Raw genomic sequence first — 26,513 nt, forward strand, 5'->3', positions numbered from 1 at the left:
ATAACAATACTAATGTTTTAACTCAGGAAGTGTTCAGAAATCAATATTTTGTGGAATAACCATGATTTTTAAAAACAGCTTTCATGCGTCTTCGCATTCTTGCCACCAGTCTTTCACACTGCTTCTGGCGCAAAAATGTAAGCAGTTCTTCTTTGATGGCTTGTGACTATCCATCTTACTCTTGATTACATTCCAGAGGTTTTCAATGGGGCTCAGATCTGGAGAATGGGCTGCCCATGACAGGGTTTTGATGTGGTGGTCTCTTAATTTTTGCCAGAGCTGTATAATCATTTAATGGCTGCTGACCACCAACCTAAATGCTCCCAATTGGGTCAAGCATACCAAAAATGCAGACCTAAAGGGTCCTCGATAATTAAAGGGGTAAATGCAGACATAAAGGGTATATATTATATATAAATATATTTCTCTGAATCAAGGGTTCCAGGGTGCACCTAAGGACCATAAAAAACAGCAGAGAAGAAACCTGGCCCAATTCAAAATCATACAAGGTTTACTGATCCCGAAAGACCCTGCACTAATTCTCAGTTCAGGGGACCGGAAATATTAAGTCCTCGTATTGCCTCTTTTTGGTAATTGCAAATATGTTAGCTAAAAATATTATGGGGAACATCCACAAAAAACTAAATATGCTTTAATTTCCTAATATACGGTACTCTAAAATTAACATCCTCCAAGATAGTAGATGCATGGGAGGGAGGGGTAAGGGGTTGTAGTGGTTGTGCCTCTGACAACTGAATGGAATCATAGATATAGATCCCTATGGATATGTCCTACATCTATGAAGACCATTATTAGAACAGGTCACATCTATGTAGCCATTTTACTATAGAAACCTTAATTATTCCTACGTCCAACCCACTTACCTTTAAAGAAAACCTGTGTCTAGGTCAAAAGAGGCCAGGTTTGGCTCTAATTTTATTCCTGCCGCTCACCCGAGTATTCTGCTTTTTGTTTCAGTTTAAACCCATATGGTTCCATAGATATGGGCATTATTATTTAGAGCTAATTTTTTATGGTCTTTATCAAGTAGGCATGGCTCACAGGATAATAATGCAAAACAGCCTAAGGACACGCCTCAGAGGAACCTGTGAGCCATACCACCTTGTAAAGCCCATAATACTTAGCACTAAATAAAAAGTCCTGTATCCCACGAACCATATGGCGAATTTTAAAAACAAAGGGGAGCAGCAGTAATACAATACGAGAAAAAAAAGCCCACTTATGCACTTGTGACAGGTCCTTTTTAAGCTCGTTGTTTGGGCACTGAGTTTGACCAGACTGGAAGGTAAAGGGGGTTAAGTTTTGACTACCATTGCAGTTCAGCTTGAAGTAAATGGAGCTGAGCTGCAATACCGCACACAACCTATGGATAGGCGTGTTACGCTGTTTTTGGAAGAAGGCAGCCATGTTTTTGTAATCCTTTAACATGTGTTTGAAAACTTGGACAACATCTATGTGGAATATCTGCAAGGTAATACCACTGTGTCACTTTTCGACATAGTCTGGCATGTGCACTGCAATTTGGGACACTGGGAATAGCTTGCCATTATCTTGGCTGATGCAAGAAGGGCGTTTAATAACATCCCATCCTGAGCTAGAACACCCATTCTTTTGGTGGGTATTACAAAAATACATCCCTTTTTTGAATAGGGATATGCCTAAACTTCCCAGGATTGTTTCTGCAAATTCTGGACAGTCCTGCAAATTTTGGACTGTTGGCAACTATGTAATGGATTGTCTTTAGATTTTTGAGGTGTTTTCATAGTTGGGGTAACATATACAAAAAAACATCTTTTGGCACAGTCTTTAATTTTTCCATCATTGAATGGTAAGCAGCCATTATCAGAAGATATGGACTGTACAGCATGTGAGATCACACTAAAATGTTTATTAGGTGGACCAAAGTCAACCCCCACATTCTATATGGTGGCCTATATTATCAGATTGTGTCAATACAAGTATTTATAATGTTTATGTATGCTGGTGACAGACATTCAGAACAATCTGACCATATTACATAACCTGATGACTTTATTTCCTTAGAATCTTCTATCTATCGCACACCTCTTTATGGTCAGCCATCTTGGTGGGGAGATGATGATGATAATAACATGCATGAGCAACATGAAGGTCGGAGGCCAGAAGATCACTATTCTGGTAAGGAAGTCTTTTATAATAGTGGCATAGCATGAGTTGTCAGTGCCTGGGGCAAGGCAAGTATTGTGTCCCCTAACCCAATAATAGACCGAATAATAATGCCCCATGAGTAAAATATGGAAACAAAAAAAAATGTCTCCTGAGTAATCCCTTTAGAAAGTACTATTGCTTTCTTTGTGTCCAAATAAGAAGTAATGATGCTCCTGAGTGCACTTTCTAAGAGTAAAAATACCACCTTTTTGAAACCCCCCACAAAACAATAAATCTAATCTGAGTGACCCGAGACCTCCACATATAGAATGAGCTGACCTAGGCGGCGCAATGCAGTAAGTCATTGTGCCGCCTGCGCTAGGATACTGACTTTTTGTATGCCTACAGGAAGGAGAGTGGTGGGAAATAGAGCCAACCACTGGGTCCAACTGTATGAGGGTCATGTTGACGCAGTTTAACGTGATGCCATCCAACTGGAGATTCAGGGCGCCCAGCCTGAAGGCTTCAGTGTTAGCAGTCCCACTGCATTTTTTAAAATTTTGCCCCCTTAGAATTCCTTAAAGGACACTGTCTCTGTAACAGTGCTTGTATAGGGGATGCATTAATGAGGACTCCTTTCCTACAAAATGTATCCTCGTATTGTACTGTAGACCACCAATGAGGTCACTGGTGGCTTTTGCTATCTTATTCTACTTTATGTCCTATTTCGTTACTTATGCTCATATGTTTGCTCTTGCAAATGTCAGAAACGATTTTATATACTGTGCCACTAAGAAGCCATTAAGCAAGCGCTACCAGGGCAGAGGTCACAGGTTCAGACACTGAGCATTGCTCCTCACATGCCCCTTTCTAGCTAGGTGCAAAATGTATAGATAGAAGTGGTTTAGCTCATCTCATAGTCACTCATTGGCACATCTGTCCTGGGTTACACCAGTGAGGGTGAAACCATGGTTGAAGTTGGGCCTGCTGAAAGAACTGGTTTCTCTGAACCCCATCAAGGTATTACAGCTTAAGCAGTGGACCTGCTCTGCACTGTTGTTCTGCTGAAGGTAGCTCATGTATAGTGCATGCAAGTGGTTGCAATCAAATTTCGGCTTTTTGCCCATATCATAGCCAAGGTGCCCTGGATAAAGAGAGGCAGTAATGAGTTAGCCTACTAAGTCATGCCACCACCTACTGTGAGTTATTCTGAATTGCACTATGGGATTGTTGCTGATGCATAGCTGCCAAGCTCTGTACCTCAATGCTGCGTGAAACCATCAAGTCTGTACACCCATTGAGATACTGTAACGGCTACACTAGGTAACTCTTCATAAAGCTCTGCTCCTCCTCACATTTACGGTCTGAATGTCAAGGCGACATTTGGGTATTGAGTCAAATATTACGGGCCGCGCATCAAAAACGGAACCTCTTACATATTGAAGCATTGATTCATGGTGGTTTAATAATTTGCGTTGGGCTCTTAACTCTTCTAATTTTTGCTTTTTAACTCGACAAGTTTTCTTAATCCCTGCTTTGTAAATTACTGCATAGCTTGTTATCTTGAGTCATTATAGGTTTTATGTTTTACGTATTGGGTCTTTTCCAAAAGAAACGGTAGCTGGGTGCTTTCCACACCCTCAGTCCTTCTGTAGCAGAAAACCAATTCATCAGACTGATTATATTGAAGGGAATTTCCAATAGGAAATTCCTCCTGCATATTGATTACATCAGTCAGTCAATCAATACAATGTGTGTTAATTGCAGTGTTAGAATCAGTTGCCAAAAAGCAGAGGGATCTACAGTGGAGATCCATTTCGTCTGGCCCCCAAAATATACACACGATGATAACCCCTGAGCTAGTCCTGTTTCATTAATGCACAGATCAGGTGCCCAAATCGACACCCCATGGGCATAAATAAAACTGTGGAGTTCAAGTCAGGAGTTTTGCAGAAAGAATTTAATTGACCTAATGATCCTCTCAACAAGAGGGTCTGCAACTGCAAGGGCATTGTACTGTATTTATATGTAGTTCATCTGCTGCAGAACCTCTTTCTATAAAACAAAGATCTGTCTGCATGATAGTTACAGATTAGTTTCTTGAAGCCCGGTCTCCATTTTACAGAGGTTCTGCAGCAGGGACACTCAGAGTATCTACTAGCTAATATCTTGTAGTTAGCTGATTGTGCCTGTTGTTGGGATCATTGTTGGCTCCTGTCAATAGTTATTTTTTATGCCCAGGTTCCCATTTACTACACTGGTTCACCTTGGTGTATGTTGTTATGTACACTATACTTATTCCTACTTTTTGTTTCACAGCAATATGTTCTTTTGATCTGTGAAATTTGCTTTGTAAAACCAAAGTTTATCTTTCTCCCATTTACTGCAGGTGACTAGGAAAGTAATCCAATAAACAAAAGCTTTGTTGTCTGCCAGTAACGCAAGGCTTCCTTTATTTTATTTGTTGGGAGGATTACTGCTGTTTGGTCCTACTTCATACATGGCATAATTTGAGGTTGTGATGCCCCTTTAGGTGGTCAGCACACTGTCGAATGTGGTTTCCTGACAGCACATGTTGGGGGGAAACAATGATTGTACAAGTTGAATTTCAATATCTCGACATGCCCTAGTCTGAAAGGAGATAAGCTGCCACCAGAGGCTGTCAACGAGGGAGTAGAGGTTGGAAAGGTACCAGACTCGTGCTCATACCTGGCGCCAAAAGACCTCTCTGCTAGATAAGAAAGCACTTGCATTACACATGGCATGTTACAGGCGTGGGGTGCTGTTACTGATTTTGTATTGGGCTCAAGAATCTGCAACTCTGGGTGATGTTTATCGATTCAGGCCTCCAATTATGCAAAAATAGCATTCTATGTATTTTTCTGACAATTTGTGAATACCGTATATGTCAGATGTAAGATACCTTACACCATACCACCATATGCCTCTTATTTCACATGGAACCATTTGGAAGTCCAGGAGACTGGAGGTATTTTTTTCTTAATGCATTGCACCAGTTCCTATTCCCTGTTCCTTGAAAGCCGTTTTATCAGAATTATTTATGGTTAAAATTGCAAATTGCTTGTAGAAACCTAAAAAGTTGTGATTTTGCTTTTCTCTAAAAAATCCTCTTTGTTCTCAATAACAAAAGAGATTTTTAAGGTTATTGGTTATTGCTCCTTGTCCCAGTAACCTCTTCAGTGTGTATCAGCGGTGGCTGATTTCCTAGGCATGAAGGGCAGCTCTTTACAGAAGGCTGAAAGAGCTTGTAAGCGCTGCTTCTAACATGGTGAGATCGCTGAATCTGGTCAGCTAACGTCACCTTGTACTTTTCCAATACTGCAGAGGCAAAGCTTGCTGCGTTTGCAGCATCTGCGAGCACACATTTCAGACCAGCGGTTCAATCATGCCGCTGGTCCAAACTGTTAATCAATCGGGAGTGCACTGCCACTTTCAGGAAGCTAGAAAGCTCGGGGATGGTGCGATCCTGAAGATCAATATTGAGTATAATCTTTTGAGCTAACCATGGTCCTATGATGCATTTTGACTTCTATCGTTTAACAGAAAAATGTTCCTTGTTATATGATGAAATGTTGTTGGAAATGCTTTTTTATTTACATACCGTTATTTTTCTATGATGTTTTAGATCGGCCAAAAGAATTATCTCAAAACGAAGAAGAAATTAATGAAAGCTTAGGCTACAGAGATCCTACTGACCAATCGCTCTACTCATTCCGGAGAGAACCCAGCTACTTTGAAATTCCTACAAAAGACTTTCAGCAACCAGCCAAATCTCCAGAGACCCAAGTCCATGAAATCCCTACTAAAGACACAGATACCATTACACCCCCTGTGATGCAGAGCCATGCCTCTTTCACCATTGAGTTTGATGACTGTCGACCTGGGAGGATAAAGATTAAGGACCACGTAACTAAGTTCTCTATGAGACAGAGGAAGGCAGTAGGGAAGGAAATGGGCCCCAGTGAAATGATATCTGTTGAAAATAAAGTAGCTGACTGGTTGGTTCAAAATGATCCAAGTTTAGTAAGAAGGCCGTCTCCTGGGGAAGACGTCTACAGTACGAAAAGTGACCTTCCCATTCACAATAGGATTCTCAAAGGTAAGTTGGATGACTGGAATGATGTGATTGTAGGTCTTTTGGGCAGGTTTTTTTTTTCTGTATGGATTTTTATTTAGTTTTTGTCTTCAGGTTAAAGCTAGTCTTCACCCAATAATGAAGATTCAGATCACCTTCCTAGTCCTGTCTCGAAATATGCTGTCCACGGCAGAGTGTCCTGTTGGTTCAGTTCATTTGACTTCAGACATGGGGCATATGACCTGGCGGTCACTCCCTAGCGACTCCTAATCTTATTGAGTCACCTCTGTGACTTCACTGTTGGATAATTGTGCCATTTAACATGAAAACAGATTTTGTAAGCTAATGCGGCCTGATATCTTGGCTCCACCGGTCCATCTGGTAGATGACATACCAGCTAGTAGATGGGAGCAAAACTAAAATGCTCAGTCTTGTAGAGATCATATAAGACAACTCTGTCTATGTGTTGGAAGTCACAGATCCAGTACTTGGAACCCACCTAAGAAGAAAGACACTATGTAAGGTTATATTCACACAGGCTTTTTTTAGGAAGTTTTTTTTGTGTGAGCTGATCAACTTAAAAATCCTCCTCAAAGACCACTTAAAAACACATGGAAAACTTTCTATTTTATGTGAAATACACTTTACTGTTCATAGCAAAAGTCTTTTCTCTTAAGTGTTTTTCTTTTCCTGATTACTGGTGTTTAGAAGAAAACAACAATTTGTGAGCGGTGCAAAAAATTCTGTCTGAACATTGCCTTAATGTAGCTTCCATTATGGTGGGCTTGAGCCATCTTTGCATTACATGGACAGTCTCTCTTTTGAATAGCCACTGCACAATACTAAAACAGTCAATGCAAGAGAAAAACCATCTCTGATGAAACAATACAATAATCTGGTGATTGTATGATGTCTTCTATCCATTGTTTCAGGTAACCGACATGAAGATGGTACGCAGAGTGATTCAGAAGATCCACCAGGACCTGTTCCTGAGAAGGAGAATGTACAGTCTGACCATATCAAGCTTCAACGGCAGATAAAGAGGGAACCTGAAGAGCTGCTGCACAATCAGCAAGCATTCGTTATAGAATTCTTTGACGACGATGCACCTCGGAAAAAGAGGTCTCAGTCGTTCACACACAGTGCAAACTCTTCACAAAATGAAGCTGACCCTGCCAGCAAAGGCAAAAATGACAAAAGGAAAGGTGTTCTAGCTGCTGAAAAGCTAACCACTAATGGAACAACCACAGTCCCTGTGGTTCCAAAACCACTAGTAAATTCTTCTTTCCCACAGAGATCCAATTCATTCCGAAGAGAAAAGACTGAGGATCGAATAAACACTGCAGGCCCTGTTACGGCTAAACCTCCGGTGAAAAGCTTTGGTAGCATTGGAAAGAAATCCAAGCTTGCTCAAGAGTTTGTGGCCGAGTATCTGCGGGAGCAAGCGGAGGTTTCAAGAGACTCGGTAGAAAAACCTATGATGTTGGCGTTATCCTCAGTAGTTATACCACCAGCAAAGCAACAAGTACAATCCTCCATAATGGAGCCTTCGGCTCCTCGATGTGTAACACCACCTCCTGAATGTAGACCAATGAGGGTAAAGAAAGCTGAAGAGGAAGACAGCCTGAGCGATGCTGGGACGTATACTATTGAAACAGAGAATCAAGATAAGGAGGTTGAAGAGGCTCGTAAAATGATAGATCAGGTAAAAGTGAAGATTCATCTTTTTTTCTCTCTTTCTTAGATAAGAGAAAATTAGATTGGTACAGATGTTTTACATCCTATTGTTTCAAATAAATATTTCTTACATACTAAAATACAGTCCCTGCAATATTCCAAATTGGGGAGGCATACTGAGATATAACATCCCCATTCAAACAAATCAATTGCTTCTCTCAAGTATTGGGGAAGCAATGGTCTTGGTCTAAATCTGCCCATTCACATGCATGCTCAACTCTCTGTGGGGAAAGGGTGGCAACTTCTATCAGAGCAAAGGATCAGGCATGTTGGAATCCAACATTCCTAATCCATCTTTTCCCTGACTTTTTCTATTGGGAAGAGTTGAGTTGCCCCCATGCACATTAGATCGTGGGTCAATCCCTTTCACTTTACCTGCAATTCCAAGTATAACCTATAAAGGAAGAGATACAACATTTTTCAAGTTACTGATCATACAAAGTGTTTATCCATTTATAATTTCAGATCTTGGAGTTTCTACTACAATGTAAAAATGTGTAACTGAAAAGTGGTAAATTGTATAAATTAGATTTTTATAATGATAATTATAGTTACTAAACTCTGTATAACCACGAGGATGAGGATAAAAGAAGCATAAAAACATAATTAAGATCATGGTGAATAATTATCCTATTGTCACATGTAGGTATTTGGCGTCTTTGAACCCGAGGAGTATTCCAAAATTTCTTCATCAATTTACAGACCAGTCATCAAATTAGAAACGGAAGAAAACTCATTAAATGAGAACATAATGAATCACAAGGCTGTAATTCTGTCGACAAGCCACCCTGTCAAAACGAATATTGAACCTCTGGCTGATGTCCAGGTAAGCACAAGAATCGCCCTTCCATGAGACGTTCTTGTTCTTCTATGTGAAGATAGTTCTTCTTCTAACTCCAGTTATAAATGTTTGCAGGCTGGAAAATCATCTGGCTCCAGTAGAGGTGGGCAAAAATGGGTTTCCAGATGGGCAAGTCTTGCTGACAGTTATCCTGATGCCTCACCAACTTCTCCGCTAGATGGACAAAAATCTGGACTGCTGGTAAATGATGGTAAGTTTGCTCAGACCTTTAGTACAAGAATGTAGTTTAGGTTGGGAACATGTACTGGATCCATGTAGCCAAAGACCTGTCTGCCACATTAGAAAATACCATTTTTATACGTTTCACAAAATACATTGAGATCACTATTAGAGTTTTGGTTAAGGTTTTTTCAACCTCATAAATGCTTATAAAAAGCTAAATGCTTGTACAAACAAGATGCTTTACAGTTAGCTTGTATGGAGGGATTTTTAATTTAACTGCATACTGCTCTTTGCCTATCAGTGGTGGCCGGTCTCCTAGGTAAGTAGAGTAGCGCTTACAAGGGCTTGCTGGAGCTGGCCTGTTTGATTGAGTTGCCAGCTTCAGAGCCTCTGTGCTCTTCTAGTGCTGCAGATCCAAAACTCCCTCGGCTTGCAACATCAGAGAGCACACAGTTCAGACCATGCAGCTGGTCCAAACTGCAAATTACTCAGTACCACAGTGCCCCCCTGACAAGTTTGATGCCCAGAGGTAGGGGACCGGTACACTCCTGAAGGTCAATGATGAGGAAAAAACACTTTAAGTTTCACCTCTTCTTTAGGAAGGTCTACAGTGTTTTGTCTTGTTGTTTTTTAGAAGAATTTTTGTCAGTCTAGCCTTAAGAAACTATTGTGGACAATGGTGATTGTGATAGTTCCCTCAATGGTCCTGAAAGTTTAACCCCTTAACCCCCAAGGGTGGTTTGCACGTTCATGACCGGGCCAATTTTTACAATTCTGACCACTGTCCCTTTATGAGGTAATAATTCTGAAACGCTTCCATGGATCCCAGTGATTCTGACACTGTTTTCTTGAAACACATTGTACTTCATGTTAGTGGTAAAATTTCATTCAAATAACTTGCGTTTATTTGTGAAAAAAAACGAAATTTGGAGAAAATTTTTTCCAACTTTGAATTTTTATGCCCTTAAATCACAGAGATATGGCACACACAAAACTTAATAAGTAACATTTCACATATGTTTACTTTACATCAGCACAATTTTGGAAGTTATAAAGGTTAAAGGTTGACCAGCGATTTCTCATTTTTGCAACACCATTTTATTTTTACAGACCACATCACATTTGAAGTCACTTTGAGGGGTCTATATATAGAAAATACCCAAAAGTGACACCACTCTAAAAACTGCACCCCTCAAGGTGCTCAAAACCATATTCAAGAAGTTTATTAACCCTTCAGGTGCTTCACAGGAATTTTTTGAATGTTAAAAAGTTAAATGTTCATTTTTTTTTTTTTATTCACAAAAAAATTACTTCAGGTCCATTTTTTTTATTTTACCAAGGGTAACAGGAGAAATTGGACTGCAAAAGTTATTGTGCAGTTTGTCCTGAGTACGCTGATACCTGATATGTGGGGGGAACCACTGTTTCGGCGCATGGCAGAGCTCAGAAGGGAAGGAGCGCTGTTTGACTTTTTCAATGCAAAATTGGCTGGAATTCAGATCGGACGCCATGTCATGTTTGGAGATACCCTGATGTACCTAAACAGTGGAAACCCCCCACAAGTGACCCCATTTTGGAAACTAGACCCCCAAGGAACTTATCTAGATATGTGGTGAGAACTTTGAACCCACAAGGGCTTCACAGAAGTTTATAACGTACAGCCGTACAATTAAAAAATCATATTTTTTCCACAAAAATGATTTTTCACCCTCAATTTTTATTTTTCCAAGGGTAACAGGACCCCAAAAGTTATTGTGCAATTTATCCTGAGTACGCTGATACCCCATATGTGGGGGTAAACCGCTATTTGGGCGCATAGCAGAGCTCGGAAGGGAAGCAGTGCCATTTGACTTTTTTGGCTGGAATTGGGATTGGACACCATGCCGCGTTTGGAAAACCCCTGATGTGCCTAAACAGTGGAAACTCCCCCACAAATGACACCATTTTGGAAACTAGACCCCCCCGAAGGAGCTTATTTAGGTGTGTGGTGAGCACTTTGAACCCCCAAGGGCTTCACAGAAGTTTATAATGCCCGGGCGTGAAAATAAAAAAATCATATTTTTTCCACAAACATGATCTTTTAGTCCCCAAATTTTTTATTTTCCCAAGGGTAACAGGACAAATTGGACAACAACTTTTGGGGTCCAATTTCTCCTGAGTACGCTGATACCCCATATGTGGGAGTAAACTACTGTATGGGCACACGTCAGGGCTCGGAAGGGAAGTAGTGACGTTTTGGAATGCAGACTTTGATGGAATGGTCTGCGGTGTCATGTTGCCTTTGGAGAGCCCCTGATGTACCTAAACAGTGGAAACCCCCCACAAGTGACCCCATTTTTGAAACTAGATCCCCTCAGAAACTTATCTAGATGTGTGGTGAGCACTTTGAACCCCCCAGTGCTTCACAGAAGTTTATAACGCTCGGGCGTGAAAATAAAAAAATCATATTTTTTCCACAAACATGATCTTTTAGTCCCCAATTTTTTTATTTTCCCAAGGGTAACAGGAGAAATTGGACCCCAAAAGTTGTTTTGCAATTTGTCCTGAGTAGGCTGATACCACATATGTGGGGGTAAAACACTGTTTGGGCGCATGGCAGAGCTTGGAAGGGAAGGAGCACCATTTGACTTTTTCAACGCAGAATTGGCTGGAATTGAGATCAGACGCCATGTTGCATTTGGAGAGCACCTGATGTGCCCAAACAGTGGAAACCCCCAAATTCTAACTCCAACGGTAACCCCAACACACCCCTAACCCTAATCTCAGCCCTAGCCCTAACCCTAGCCCTAACCCAAATGGGAAAATGGAGATAAATACATTTTTTTAATTTTATTATTTTTCCCTAACTAAGGGGGTGATAAAGGGGGGTTTGATTTACTATTTATAGCGGGTTTTTATTTTTGGCAGCTGTCATACGCTAAAAGACGCTTTTTATTGTAAAAATAGTTTTTGCATCACCACATTTTGAGAGCTATAATTTTTCCATATTTTGATCCACCGAGTCATGTTTCATTATTTTTTACCATTTTCAGGCACGTGACATTTTTTGATCGCTTTTTATTCTGATTTTTGGGACGCAGAATGAACAAAAAACAGCATTTCAAGAATTTCTTTTGGGGGGGTGCGTTTACACCGTTCTGCGTGCGGTAAAATTGATAAGGCAGTTTTATTCTTCGGGTCAGTACAATTACAGCGATACCTCATTTATATCTTTTTTTTTTTTTTTTCTTTTATGTTTTAGCGCTTTTATGGAATGAAAACAATTTTATATAAAAAATAATTATTTTTGGATCGCTTTATTCTGCGAGCTATAGCTTTTTTATTTTTTTGCTGATGATGCTGTGTGGCAGCTCGTTTTTTGAGTGACAAGATGACGTTTTCAGCGGTACCATGGTTATTTATATGCGTCTTTTTGATCGCGCGTTATTGCACTTTTCGTTCGGCGGTATGATAATCATTATTTTTTGCTTTGTTTTTTATTTTTTATGGGGTTCGCTAAAGGGGTTAACTAATGGGACAGTTTTATAGGGCGGGTCGTTACGGACGCGGAGATACCAAATGTGTACTTTTTATTGTTTTTTTTTTTTTTAATTTCCAAAAAATGAATTTATTAGGGAATATATATTTTTTTAATTTATTTAGCGATTTTTTTTTTTTTTATTATTCTTTTTATTTTTGATAAATTATTTTTACACTTTTTATTTTTATTTTTTTTATCTTTATTACCTTGTCCCAGGGGGGACATCACTGTCATGTGACAGATCGCTGATCTGTCACATCACAGATCGCTGTGACAGATCAGCGATCTGACACAGGCGCTACACAGGCTTCCTCATGCCCTGCGCTCTGCCCTGCCGATGCTTCCCTAAACCCCTGGTACACTGCGATCGTGTTTGATTGCAGTGTGCCAGGGCTTAACGTGCCGGGGGCGGTCCGTGACCGCCCCTGACACATAGTGTCGGGTGTCAGCTGTGATAATCAGCTGACACCCGGCCGCGATCAGCGGCGCTCACCCCGTGAACGTCGCTGATCGCTATAACGTACTATCCCGTCCCTGGGAATTAGGTCCCAGGGCACATGGACGGGATAGTTGTCACATGGCAGAAAGGGGTTAAATATCAGTCTTTTTTAAGTTTATGTAACAAATCTTACAAACTTTTTTTCATCATCATTAACTTTGAAAATCATATTGACCAACTTATTGACTTCTTTCTGGTTTTAGACTATGACCATGTGGAAAACACTGGTGAGGCAGATCTTGCATTTCCTTCAAGAACAAGACGACTTCTTCCTCAACTACCACCAAATGACAAATCTGAAACTCCAACACCAGCTATTTTGATCTGTACTGAGTCTTACTCAGAAGTTCCTCAAAAATCTCTAAGCGTAGAAAACGATGTGAAAACCATGCCCTCTGACCCAAACAGTATGCTCTTTATACAAGAGGATTTGGATCCAGATAGTCTTAGTGATGCAAGTAAATCTGATGACGGTGTCTTGTCCAGCAAAAAATCTGACCAACTTCCAACAGTTTCTACAACTAAATGGAGGAGAGATGACACTGGTAGCAAAGAACAAAGTGTCCAAAGACCAAATAAGCTTTCTAATGAACCAAAGTCTACTAGCTTTTATGTTGGAAACAACAGTGAGATTGAAAGTTTATCCCACGTAAATTCCATTTTACCCAATGTAGAAATTCCGAAACCATATAAAAGTCACGATATCCAGGTAAAACCAAAAGGAAACCAGCAAACAGTGCAAGAAACCCTAATTATTGCAAAAATAGATAACCAGCTATTAAAAAAAGAAAATGGACAATCCAGAGATTCATTCGTTAGGCAGGAAAGTTTTACCAAAGAAAAATCCAGCTGCAACATCTCTCCCAACAAACTTCCAAACATCTCAACTCATCCTTTGCTTAAAGATATGAATGTTACAAAATCAAACACGGACTACAGTCGAGAGACCCAGCAAATTCTTAAAGAGACTGAAAATGCCTTAGCTGCTCTCGAAGCTAAGCTCTTTTCTCAGAATCATATAGATGATATAGAAAATACTCCGTGTCCGCCCGATGATTCCTTATCCGGAGATTCTGACGTGGACACCGCCAGCACAGTTAGTCTTGTTAGCGACAAGAATGTACCAAGTCATCCTCAAAAAAGCAGAGTTGTGGGTCTTCATAAAGAAAAGTCCTCTTCTACATCTTCAATTCAGGATCATTACAACCAACCCAGTGCACGGGAGAGACTCTCTGAAAAGCGGAGAGCTGGTCCTGCCGATGGAGGTAGCAGGAGAGACGTTGCCAAAAAGTTTGAAATGAAGCGCAGCTCTGGAACACGTGGTTCCTTGGATTTCACAGATGAAGAAAGAAGTACTAGTCTTCCCTACATATCAGTTCCTGATACTGTGTCCTCAGATTATGAAAATTCTTCCTCAAGAAATCTTTCAAGAAGAAGACCCTTTGCTCAGTCAACCAAGGAAGATACCAGCAGGATATCATTAAATGCACAGAAAGTCCAGCAAGCTCTTACCCGCTCAAATAGCCTATCAACACCTAGGCCTACAAGAGCATCTAAGTTACGTCGGGCTCGTCTCGGAGAAGCATCTGATAATGAAAGCGCTGAAGCTGAAAGGGTGAATATTAGTTCAGAAGCTTCTTCATCAGCTAAAAGTAGCAGTGACTCAAAAAAGCTCTCCCGGCTTGATATTTTGGCAATGCCAAGAAAGAGGACTGGGTCATTCAATGTGCCAAGCGACTCTGAGGCTTCTTCTACACGTACTGGGTTTTCTGGACGTAGCGTTGATCACAGCTATTCAAGTCGAAAACCAGCCATGGCCGAAGTTAAACAGCCTATCAAAAAGCAAGTGGCGCCTACAACCAAACAACCACTTACTAGAGTGCGATCTGGTAGTGTAAAGTACTCCTCTTCTTCCTGTAAGTTTTTTTTGTATTTTTTTTTTTTTTGCCTACATATACTTGTCACATGGATCAGACTTGTGTTTATTACTTCATTTCGTGATATTTTACTTATTGACTGAATTTATGAAAACTAGTTTAGGCAAAGCTGAGGACTTGACTCACAGCATTGAATGAAATCCCTGTCCTTTCAAATGGGTTTACAATTTCAGAAAGTGATGGCGCATTACTAGAATACTAGAATAAGCTTTGACTTTCTGAAGAAAAAGAACTCCAGGAACTTGACTCACTTCTATGACCACGCAAATGTTTTTGTTGTGTTTTTTTTTTTTTTTTTAAGGAGTACTCCATTTATACAGGCTAGTTGAAAGCTGTTAAATCTCTAATGATCTACTCTGAGATTCCCACCTATTGCTTGATTCACAGTGTATGGAACTGAGGTAGAACATTGATTACAGTCCTCCGTACTGCGATCAGTATGAATCTTGGCAGTTGTATTCCACTGTGGATAGGTGATAACTGGAATACCCTTTAATAATTATTGTAGCCCAATATGCTGTAATGCTAATCTAAAATACAATATTGACAGGATTTGTCCAATCTGGACTTCAGCTTTTATCAACAGGGGAAGCTCTATGCAGCCTTTGTAGGGGAAATGTATTGCATACAAGAGTGGGAGCTGCATATTGCCATGACTTTCTAGTTTAGCTCATATGGAAAAAGCTCAAGCTAGTGACAGCCATTTCTGGCTTGTTTATGTTCCAATAGGCCCCTTGGAACAAGACCTTTAATTTAAGTGGGCATGCCAGCTCTCCTGATATGCCTGTTTTTGGTAAATACTTGTATTTCATATGAAAAAGCACTGCTGAAGTGCACACTTTCATATAGCTCTTAGTTATTCCTATTGTCTTCCTCATGGAAATCTATGACTAAATTGACAACTTGCGTTACCATTCTGTTTGTCAATACGGTGTGACACTGACCCAAAGGGCGACATCCGACGGCCATATAAATCGTACCAAGCTCGGACCACAATGCACAGACTAGCTGGCGGCTCTCCCTACCTGAGCATCACAGCTGCATAGAAATATATGAAGCTTGGGTCAGGAGAGCCACCCGCCAGTCCATGCATTGCGGTATGATCTCAGTTCGATGTATACAGCTGTCTGACTGTGCTCTAACGCTGCCCAATTAGTACTATCAGTATGTAGGCAAGGTTGCCCTTGTCCAGGGAAATGGTAACACTCAGTTGTAGAGTTGAGCAAAATTCTGAGCAGGACACTGGTTGGTAGCCTGTCTCCAATACACTGTGAACCACCTACTACCTGCAATAAACCCTGCTCCTCTTCTGATCAGTAGACCACTGCGATGTCATTATATTAGGGTGAGACGCTTACATGGCGGTCTACTAATCAGACGTTTCAGATAGTGGGAGGTTGGCAGTACTGTGGTCTGACGTCTGCGGTTAATAGCCATGGCCCCTGGACTGGAGTCTTGCTATTATTTTTGCTCAATTCTACTCCATTGTCGATGTAGTCATCTATTTTTAGGAGTAAAAGCAAAGGAACAGACCTATTCTATGAGAAGATGCTCCAAAAATGGTATGTTAATGGAGAACGCAAGCATTTACTAGAATTATCTTGTCCAGAGAAGTCTCAAACGGTACAAGGACATTTTTGATGCATTTTTTAGAATGTTGTATAAATTTCTTTGTGTTCCTTTTTGAGAATACTTTTAAGGAGATCCGCTATTATTAGTTGTGGAAAATGTTGGCTCTGTCTGGATGAAAAATGGCTGAAAACAAGAAGTATTTTGAATACAGAGAATAATTGTATTCAGATGAATTGGTTTTTCCTTCCCTCTGTGGGTAGCACACTAACCATTTTATTCCAAAGTCTGTACCTGTAGCACTGATTTTTAATTGAATAACTTTCCTATCAGAACCTTGTTAACGTTTTAACTTTTTTTAAAGGAGAACTACCAGGAGATGTACTAATAACCCTTATTAGTGTTTAGTCTTGTCTTATCAGAGGCTGAAGGCACAGACCTGTAATGGGAAGACCGTCTCTGTTGGATCTCCATGTCTTTTGTTTTTCCTCTATCTTGGAACCTGATATCCCTCACAGGGCTACTAAATCTGGTTCCACATTTCTAATAGTGGTAAAATCTTAAAAACATGATCTGATTGATTTCTATGTGTAACACTGAGCGGAAAGACAAAGGGCAGAAACTAGAAGTGTCGTCAAAGGGGCATAAGCTCTTCTCATAGATGGACTGTAATAGCAAATTCTGATAACACAAGACGTGAGATAAGATCATTTCATTGTGCATTGAGGGATTTAAAATGCATCTCTTGGTACATCTTCAATAATCAATATAGATATAATGATTTCACAGAGTAGCTATGTATTGATGAGTGAGAATCTGCCAATAGTTTCATCTAAAGGGACTTCTACCACAAAAAGTGATCATCATTCCACTGGATGGATAATGTTTGGTCTGGACCACCGTCAATGCTCCTCCACAAACTTCACAACCATAATGAGGTGGAATTTGAGTGGGACACCATGGGAGTTACAAATACAGCCAAATACTGGAAGGAAAATGTCCCAATTGTCTTATCCATTGGGTAGATTGTGTTTGTGGCTGAACATCCCTTTAACAATAAGTTTTTGGATTTTTTTTTTTTTGCAATTTACAATTGCATTATTGCGGTTTCTCCACTCTTTTACATAGGTTCTCTATTGACTTTTGCGTACCTGTAACTGTTTCTATTGTTATCTGAGAAACCATGCCCATCTCCCTGCTGAAGTATAACTGCTTGCACCCCCCCTAAATCCTTGCCAATTTATAACTAGTGCCTATATAGTTGCTAAATTGAAGTTGCTAGGCCCAATTGGCATTGGTATCCCATATACTCAAAATGCAATAAGATGATCTAAGGTTCCAGTGGAAAACAGGACCACGTGCCATTTATAATACTGGCATTTTTGAAATAGCAGTGGGGCTTTGGGTCACATCAAGCAATGGGACCCAAAATTGACCCTACATCTATGCCTCTGCAAACAATGAAAATAACAGTAGAAACACATATACGGTCTGCAAATAATTAATCTGTTTATCAATTGTCTACTGATTTTAAGCCAATATACAAGTTGCAATACAAGTTTAGAAAGGCATGCGTCAAACCCGATCTCCAGGAACATCAATGGCCTTAACTTCAAATATTAAGTTTTTAGTAAAACGTTAAGGCCTTTTTAGAGTACCCTTTTGAATTTTTTTTTAAGTAAACTCATTTACCGTATTTTGTTACTACTCGTATACAGATTTATGCATCATCATGGTTACAGACCATACGCGAGCGCTGTGTATTTAGTCTGATCCTGTGGTCAGGGCTGGCGGCAGCATTTTGGAAAGGTGAAATGGGAGGTAGGGCCCAATGCTGCTTTCTGCCCTTTATTTAAGTCTTTTGTTTATTTTTCACACGGCAGTAGGAAACTGTACTGGACTAAATTTTTTAAACCCAATGTAATGGTGGCAGAAACACTAGCAGTGAGCCACAGGCTGTACTGCCTTCACAGGCTGAGTACACTGCATCGTATCTCGATGTGCCAGTACATTATATTAAAAAAAAAAAAAAAAGTTAGACCAGGAAGTCTCAGTTTTAGTCTAGTTATCCCTACTAAAAAACTATTAGTGTAAAAATAAATATAAATTAATGTCTTTTTCTTTTTGTTAAATAAAATGTACAAGAAGACAAATGACAGGAAAATATATAATTATATTGTTTTAACGGCCAAAGGCTCCCGTAGACCTGGAGCTAGCCCTGCCAGAAGTGTTGGGGTATGGTCACACGTGACATTTTTGCAGCATTTTTGGTGTTTTACAGCACTAGCGTAATAATGAGATTTCTGAAATCTCATGCACAGGCTGCGGTTCTTTTTTTCAGCACATATTTTAAGCCCTGCTGCGTTTTTTTTTGAAGATACAAAGTGTCATTTGGTTTGGCGGTTTTTTAGCATTTAGGTGAAAAGCTCTGTAAAAATTATGCACGTAAATACACTCCATTTTCCTGCCATCACTTTATTTTTGCAGAAAAATAAAACAGTTCAAATCGCAAAGTGTTATCATACTCAGTGTCTTGCATGTGTCCTTTATTTCTTCGTTACATTTATTAGGTTAGCAAATAGCAGATTGAGAAACTGGAACTGCAGGATCAGACTACATTGGGTTTATTTGTAGTCTGTTACCATGGAGACACATAGGCCTGGATAGGACATTTTAGATCAAGAGTATTGCAGCATTTATATTTTTATTTTTTTTTAAATTTTAGTTGCATCAAGACAATAAAACAATGTTGCAAAAGTGTTTTTTTTAGATCATTGCGCTAATCGACACGTGGCTCTACGAGCCAAAAAATGTCCATGGTCTGGGTAAATCTTTTGCTTCCCAAAGTAGGAGATCTCTGTAAGATAAGCAATGATTCATAAGACCAAGAGCAGCAGTGATTTTGGTATTCTTAATTTGATGATATAATATCCATGATGTACCATCTAAACCAATTCATGACCAAAACATTGGAAGTCAAATGTAAAAAGTTAGGGCCATTGCATTCAAATCAAGCAACTTGTATACTGGCCACCATAAATCCTACCTATCTATCTCACTGGTGTTAGGAAAGTATTGATCTTTTTGACTTTCTCTTTCTCCAAAACCAATTCATAATATAAGCTTCAAGACGGAGACAGCAGGGTTCAGATTATATTTCTACATCTGAGGAGGAATATGGCTCTAACCACAGTACTCCTAAACACAAACGATCCCATACTTCAACAGCCACACAGACTCCTCGGACACATAATGTATCGGTCCGCCAGCGACAGAGCACTCTTCCTGATGATGATGATGACGATGATCAAGAGGTCTACAATAACTTCATGACCCAGTCAGAAGAAATAGCTGAAATTGCCAGGTGAGTGCTAAATTTACAATATAAACTCGGGATGCCCAATGTTCTTCTATGACAAGACATACCACAGGATCTATAGAATTGTCTGGTCAAGTGATCTTCAGCCACAGGTAAGATGACCATACTCACTATAGATATAAGAAGGCAAAAAATTAGCAAAGGTATCTTCATTCTTTCCCAACAGCAGATTTTGGATAGAAGAAAAATCTGACATGTTGGACTTTTACCTGTATGGATGGGCAGCTGAAAGTGTTTGGCAGTGGCTCATTTCTCTCTTGAGTATTCGGAAAACCACTATCAATAGCTCTGTTCATATCTGCATCAAAGGGTCTGTTTTATCGCAGAGCTCTAGGACAAACACTAGACAAAAGAGTGCGGCGCTGTGACGGAAATCAATAGTCAGTAGAGATAATTGGGTGCCACTGATATCCATAATGTGAAGTATCAGCCAGTTCTCTTATATCCATTCTTCTACATCTATGACAAAACAGCAGACTTGGGAGACACCAACGTGAACACAGCCCAAAGGTCCCATGCACATTAGACTAACATTGGCGAGACTTGCCAATATCGACAGATTTAGCTGACAGTCTACAGGGGCCCCTGACAGATGATGTAGGGTGAGATAAGATCTGGCATGTTCTCGAAGAGAGAATTCGACCATCAGTGATGTCTGGCAGCAACTCTTGGAGAGAACACAGGAGTGCTCGGCAGAGTGAGTGCCCCAGTGTATGGGAGAATTGGGAAAGATAACTGTAGAACTGTGGCTTAATGTTTGGCCAGACTCTCTACATCAAAATTTTAATAGTAATGAAACTCAGCACTCAAAAGGATACTGTATGTTGCAAAACAAGGTGAATTTACGGTATTTACAGTCCGTGAATCAACAGCTAGTGGATAACATTTTGGTTCGCATGGACCTTCATCAGATAAATGCTGTGTTGTTGAAGTGGAAGATAAGTAGCCAGTACTCATAGGGGATGACACTTTAAATGGACTGAAGGTGGTGAGAAGTATTTCTGTGCTGGGGTATAGAGGCTGAAAGCCACAGTCAGAAGAGCTGACTCGAGCACCTCATCTATCCCCCTTGGAGTGCCATTTATGGTTTTTCTACATCTAAAGTGTGTCATAGAACTTACGGCATTTGAGAAGCTTTTAAATTTGGCAAGGATTACATAGCAACATTTATCAACTGAAAAGTAATAATATGCCATAAAGACAGACCACTTAAAATCTGAGTCCTAGATGAGACCACATGATCCTTTTCTGTCAATCACTAGAGGGGGTACTGCTATTTGCATAAAAAGCGGGCTACCTTTTAGATCCTAGCATCGACATCCTACACAAATACTTAGCAGAACCAGTTCTGATTTCATTGAAATCATGATAATGCACGATAGACGTTTTACTAACATCAAAAATCAACCCTAAATTAGGCGTAATTCAGGCATTAGTGAAACGCCGTATGAAAATGGAACCATAATGTCCGAAATTGCCACTACACGTCTCTTGACCTGACCTCAACAGCATAATAGACATACATAAGGCTGTTGAGTTCATGTCTAGAAACCTTGCACCAGTGTGGACCTCATGGCCCGGACTCGGACTGTGTGACGCAGACATCTGAATATTGTGCTTAGCAGTGCACATATTCTTATTTTTTATCTCTTTGTATTTAATATAAATGAACGGGAAGACTTTTCTAATATGTTTTATTTCATGTCACAGATTGAGTCAAACCCTGGTAAATGATGTGGCCAGCTTAGCTAAGGAGATACATGATGTGGCCGGAGATGGGGATTCTCAGAGCTCTTCAGGGACAGGACACAGTACCTCTATAAGTTCTATACCAAACACACCAGCCTCAATCATATCTGCGAGAGAAGAGGTGAGTTTTCCTTCTCAGTATTTTTGGCTGCTGTCCCTCATTGGGTCAATTCATTGCACATCTGATGTTTAAGGTATGGAATCTGGGGAATGCACTAGGGATCTGCATTGGATTCTGCCATGACAGATGCTTTTTTAATAGATCTTAAAAGTTGTGCTTTGCAGTGGCAACTAACTGAATGGCAGGATCAGAATCTGAGGGTATGAAAATGCCTCAAAGAGGGAGCTGCTCGTTTAGGCTATGTGCACACGTTGCAGAAATGCTGCGGAAATGTCCACAGTATTTCCGCAAGTCCCTGCAGAATGCTTGCGCTTTCCAAGAAAATTGAAGCATCACTTGGAAAAGTGATTGACAGGTTGGCCACACTTGTCAAGCGTAGTGCTTGACAAGTGTGACCAACTTTTTACTATTGATGCTGCCTATACAGCATCAATAGTAAAAGAATGTAAAAAAAAAAACATAGGGATATACTCACCTTCTGGTGGCCCCCCGGCCCTCAGCAACGCTGCCAGCATCTTCCGGTCCCAGGGATGCATTGCGAGAATCACCTCAGAAGACGTAGTGGTCACACGACCGTGACGTCATCTGGGGTGATTCGCGCATGCATCCCTGGGACCGGAAGATGCTGGTAGCGTGGCGGACAGGCGGGAGAGCTCCAGGGGCCATCAGAGGGTAAGTATATCCCGATTTTTAATTTTAACTCTATTTGTTACAGGTATATGATACCCAGGGCATGTCTCCTCTCCTCCAGACCGTGGGTACCATCCACACATGAAGCGCTCACTTTATGCATGGTGGGCATAGCCACATGCGTAAAGTGAGCATTTCAATGCAATCCTATGGCAGCGGAATCGCCGCGATTCCGCAGAAATAATGAATATGCTGCAAATTTTACCACTATGCAATTTCGCAGCAAATCCGCAGCATGGGCACAGCAACTGCAGAATCCCATAGGATTGCATGGAATGCGTTTTGTGCTTTTTAAGTGTTTCCGCTGCGGGAAAAATGCGGCAAAAATGCTTAAACGCAACGTGGGCACACAGCCTTAGAAACTCTCCCCATAATTTCCCCTGTGGGGGAATCGTACACTCTCTTGGGATTTACTGCACATTAGAAATGACTATTAATTTTCACACTCCTGTGGTGTGAGGCATTGTTCTAATAAAAGTAAATTAAAGAAACACTCCTCCCATCAATTTATGTTAATATAATGCAATCATCATATTATATGCCACTGTGCACTTACAATTGCTCATTCTGCCTTTCTACCCAGCTAATTTTTCTTTTCCATTAGATCTACGACATTATGTGATTAATAACTGACGAGCTGAATCCTTCTAAGCTCTATGTAGAAACAGGAGGTCTATGTTCCCTGCATGAGTCATCACTGCAAAAGTCTATGGCAGGGGGAGGAGCAGCTGGGTCAGGAGTTGAAGAGGGGGATGACTCATACAGGGAAAGGAGACTTCCTGTTTCTACTTAGAGCAGAGGAAAAAGAAGAATTAGCTGGGTAGAAAGGCAAAATGAGAAATTGTAAATACACAGTGCAACATAATATGATTGAAATATAGAAAGAGAGTAAAAACTTAACTGGGAGTGCTTCTTTAACAACCTTTTAAAGGTGGCTTAAAAAAATAAAGATAAATTATCTTTTAAACTCTAGGTTACATAAGTTATTAGTATAGTTGCAGGTTCCTTGTTCCCTAATAACTGCTCCATTCCGGGTCCCGGCCACCTCTCCTCCAGTCTGGTGCTTGATACAGCAGAGCGTTTCTTTTACCAGCATGCTATTGAGGCCGTGTGAAGGTAGCTTGACTACTTATTTGAATAGCAAAGCCAGCCCTAATGATGAAGTGGCAATGGCGGTAAGACTGCTATGTGGCTTGTTGTCAAACGACCGGTGCAAAGCATCTACCCACTTTTTCTGATATTCACTGTTTGTACGGAAGAAGTTGGTAGAATTTGTGCGGATCAGGCTCACATGCTGGGTCCACACCACAACCAGCAATTGCCAGGCCCTTTTAGATGTTGTGGTGAACAGTGATCATAGCACCTAAGTGGTTAGACGGTTTTAGACGAAAAGTCCCATAAAGGGACTTTTGCTATGAGACCCTCAGAATTTTAGCCAGCCCCGTTTTTAGATGTATAAAGAAGGGGGCTGATTGAGCGATTAAAGTGAGCCAGCCAGTAAGCCACCACACGCTGCTCTAGACACATGCCGACAATAGAGACACCATGAGTCAAATACCCAAGACTAGATGCTAGGTGGACAGACCGGAGTCAGAGCAGCAAATGGAATAACAGCGTACCTGGGCTGCTACAACTATGTTAATGAGTTAAATAACATACTATTCAAAGATCATGGGGAGGTTAATGTAGACAAAAAAATGATCAAACTGTTGGGTAAATAATTTGGGAGCAAAATTTGGAAAATGCTGAGTAAACGACATTCTATACATAGATGTAGAAATTGCATTTTGAATATATGAATGCACCATCTATGCTGATGACTCTCATATCCTCCATGGTCCCCTTCCACTGTAATATAATATTGCTCATAGAGAGTGCTACTTTTGCCATGACTTGTAATTACTGGTGCACTTGTACAGTGGTAAGAGTTTCTTGAGTCTTGACGGTGGCCACCCCACTGTCGCCATACCAGAATGCCCATACGCTCTTCCTTTGCAGGTCCAATTGCTGTCCCTCCGAGTTTTTTGGTACCCTATATATGCCTGCCTAAAGTGATAGATTGATATAAATATATACACACACCAATGAGACGTTAGAGAGAGCTGCTTATTACTATCTGACATACTTGAAATTCTTGTATAATCAGAGCGGGGGCTCAGGCTCAGAAATCTCTAATTGTTGCACATTTCCAAGCTGTGCTCACTAATGAGGTTAATAAGAATTAAGATCCACCATTTCATAAAAGAAAATGAATGGGAAAAAAATGTTGAATACTTTCCCATAGTAAAATGTAACTGGCCCAGAGACAAGTCATAGGCACAGTGGTGTGTTCATGCACGCTGGAATTATAGCTTACCCATTCCCGTGTTCCCAACAACACCCTGCATGTAATGGCTATTTTAATTCTATGTTTTGTCTAGTAAAACCACAAAATGCCAAGTGACGTGCAGAATGAGATGCAAATCATAGATCTCATTTAAAGGACCTGTAAAGTGGATTAAACATTTGTGTAAAAATATATTCACTTACAAGCAGTGGCTTTCATTATCTTGCAATTACCTCCTCTTTTTGCTTGTATATGGGGCTCTTTAGTTTTTAATGTCACATAAAGGCTCATAAAGCTGCAAAGCCATCTCCACTGACCTTGTATGGACCCAGTGTGCCACCAAATTATCCCTCCATGGTGATCCATATTCTCTAGAAACAATTCTCCTATTGGAGAGCAGCATTGTTCTTCATGGATTTCTTATAGATCGATGGGAATTAAGCCTTATGTACTTCTATATAAGATATGCACATGTAGGTACATTATTGACCCAGGATTTGGATTCCGATATTTAGCCGTGTACAACACTTATCCATATTGTGGTAGGGTGCGTTGGACTTGGTCTGTTTTCACACATCCATAATATCAAAACTTCCCTATTGCTTCCACTGAACAGGACATAGATTATCATAGAGCCCTATGATGATCTACAAGTGTCCATACACATTAAAATGGGTTTTCCAGTTTCATAAAACCACTCTTTCCCTGCCGCAGTTTGTTTTTAAAAAGGCTGAGTCTCCACCGCTGCTCTTGGTGTCTGTTATTGTCTGCAGCGCTGATGTCACATCAACAGCGCTGCAGCCAATTAGAGAGCTCAGCGGCTCTGCCCAAGTTGATGGCACAAGCCACTCCATGCCACTAAGCTCATTGTTTGGCTGCAGCGCTGTTGATGTGACATTAGCACTGAAGACAATAACAGACACTATCAACCGTGGAGGAGACTCAACTAAACAAACAAAAACGGCAGCTAGGGGACAAGGGTTTTCTTAAATCAGGAAAACCGCTTTGAGGCTCTCATACCCTTTCGATAATGATTAAATAGAAGTCGAACCCGCTGTTTTTGATGGGATTGATGGAGCATCTAATACCTTTTGGTGGCCTCTCGTGTTCCTCGGCAGGTTATGTTGGGGAACATAAGGATCGGACATTTTGTGTTCAGTTGCCCGATCCTCTTGTTCAGTGGGGAATGTTTCTCTGGTCTTTATGGCACTGAGTACCTCTCTTTTAGAGAATACAGAATGCTTAACTGTACCAAGTGTTCCTGTCAATGTGGGAGTTGGAAGAGGTACGTATGGCTGGTGAACGATAGATGGGCCATCAGGAGGAATGTTTGTTGAATCGGTCAATTTTGATAGAAACGGACAATCTAAAGTATACTGTGGTGTCCCAAGTTTTGGATTTCAACGTGTCTGATCATTTACTCCTAAGGGAGATAAGCCACCACCAGTCCTGTTTGGCAGGGTTTTACGCTACTTCTCTGTTAAGAACTTGGCCCACCATTCCTGTTTGTCAGAGGACCTGGAGGAATAGCTGTCGGCTGAACAAATGTTTACCCGATAGCTATCTAAAGTACTGTGTATGGCTGGTGTAGGTCTGGTTCAGTAGAACAGGGTAAGATTGAGGTATTGCGACTATATTGTGGATGTTAGTGTACACTAGAGTATAATCGGCCATACTGCACATACAATGTACGTATATGCCAAGTAGCATTGTTTGGA

General features: G+C 40.6%; 1 protein-coding gene across 2 annotated transcripts in view; it reads left to right on the forward strand.

Annotated features, from left to right (window-relative positions):
• The window catches only part of CEP170B (centrosomal protein 170B), an 88,020-nt gene that overhangs the window by 51,833 nt on the left and 9,674 nt on the right, over window positions 1–26,513 (forward strand). For both annotated transcript variants that reach the window (XM_073570494.1, XM_073570500.1), the window contains exons 7-14: window positions 2,065–2,178; window positions 5,795–6,268; window positions 7,177–7,949; window positions 8,628–8,807; window positions 8,898–9,033; window positions 13,228–14,940; window positions 19,654–19,894; window positions 21,620–21,779. In XM_073570494.1, the coding sequence (XP_073426595.1) occupies window positions 2,065–2,178; window positions 5,795–6,268; window positions 7,177–7,949; window positions 8,628–8,807; window positions 8,898–9,033; window positions 13,228–14,940; window positions 19,654–19,894; window positions 21,620–21,779 (3,791 nt within the window). The remainder of the gene's footprint in view (window positions 1–2,064; window positions 2,179–5,794; window positions 6,269–7,176; window positions 7,950–8,627; window positions 8,808–8,897; window positions 9,034–13,227; window positions 14,941–19,653; window positions 19,895–21,619; window positions 21,780–26,513) is intronic.

The sequence above is a fragment of the Dendrobates tinctorius genome, unplaced genomic scaffold, assembly GCF_039654945.1.
Source record: "Dendrobates tinctorius isolate UK_male_01 unplaced genomic scaffold, ASM3965494v1 ptg000006l, whole genome shotgun sequence".
Lineage (NCBI taxonomy): Eukaryota > Metazoa > Chordata > Amphibia > Anura > Dendrobatidae > Dendrobates > Dendrobates tinctorius.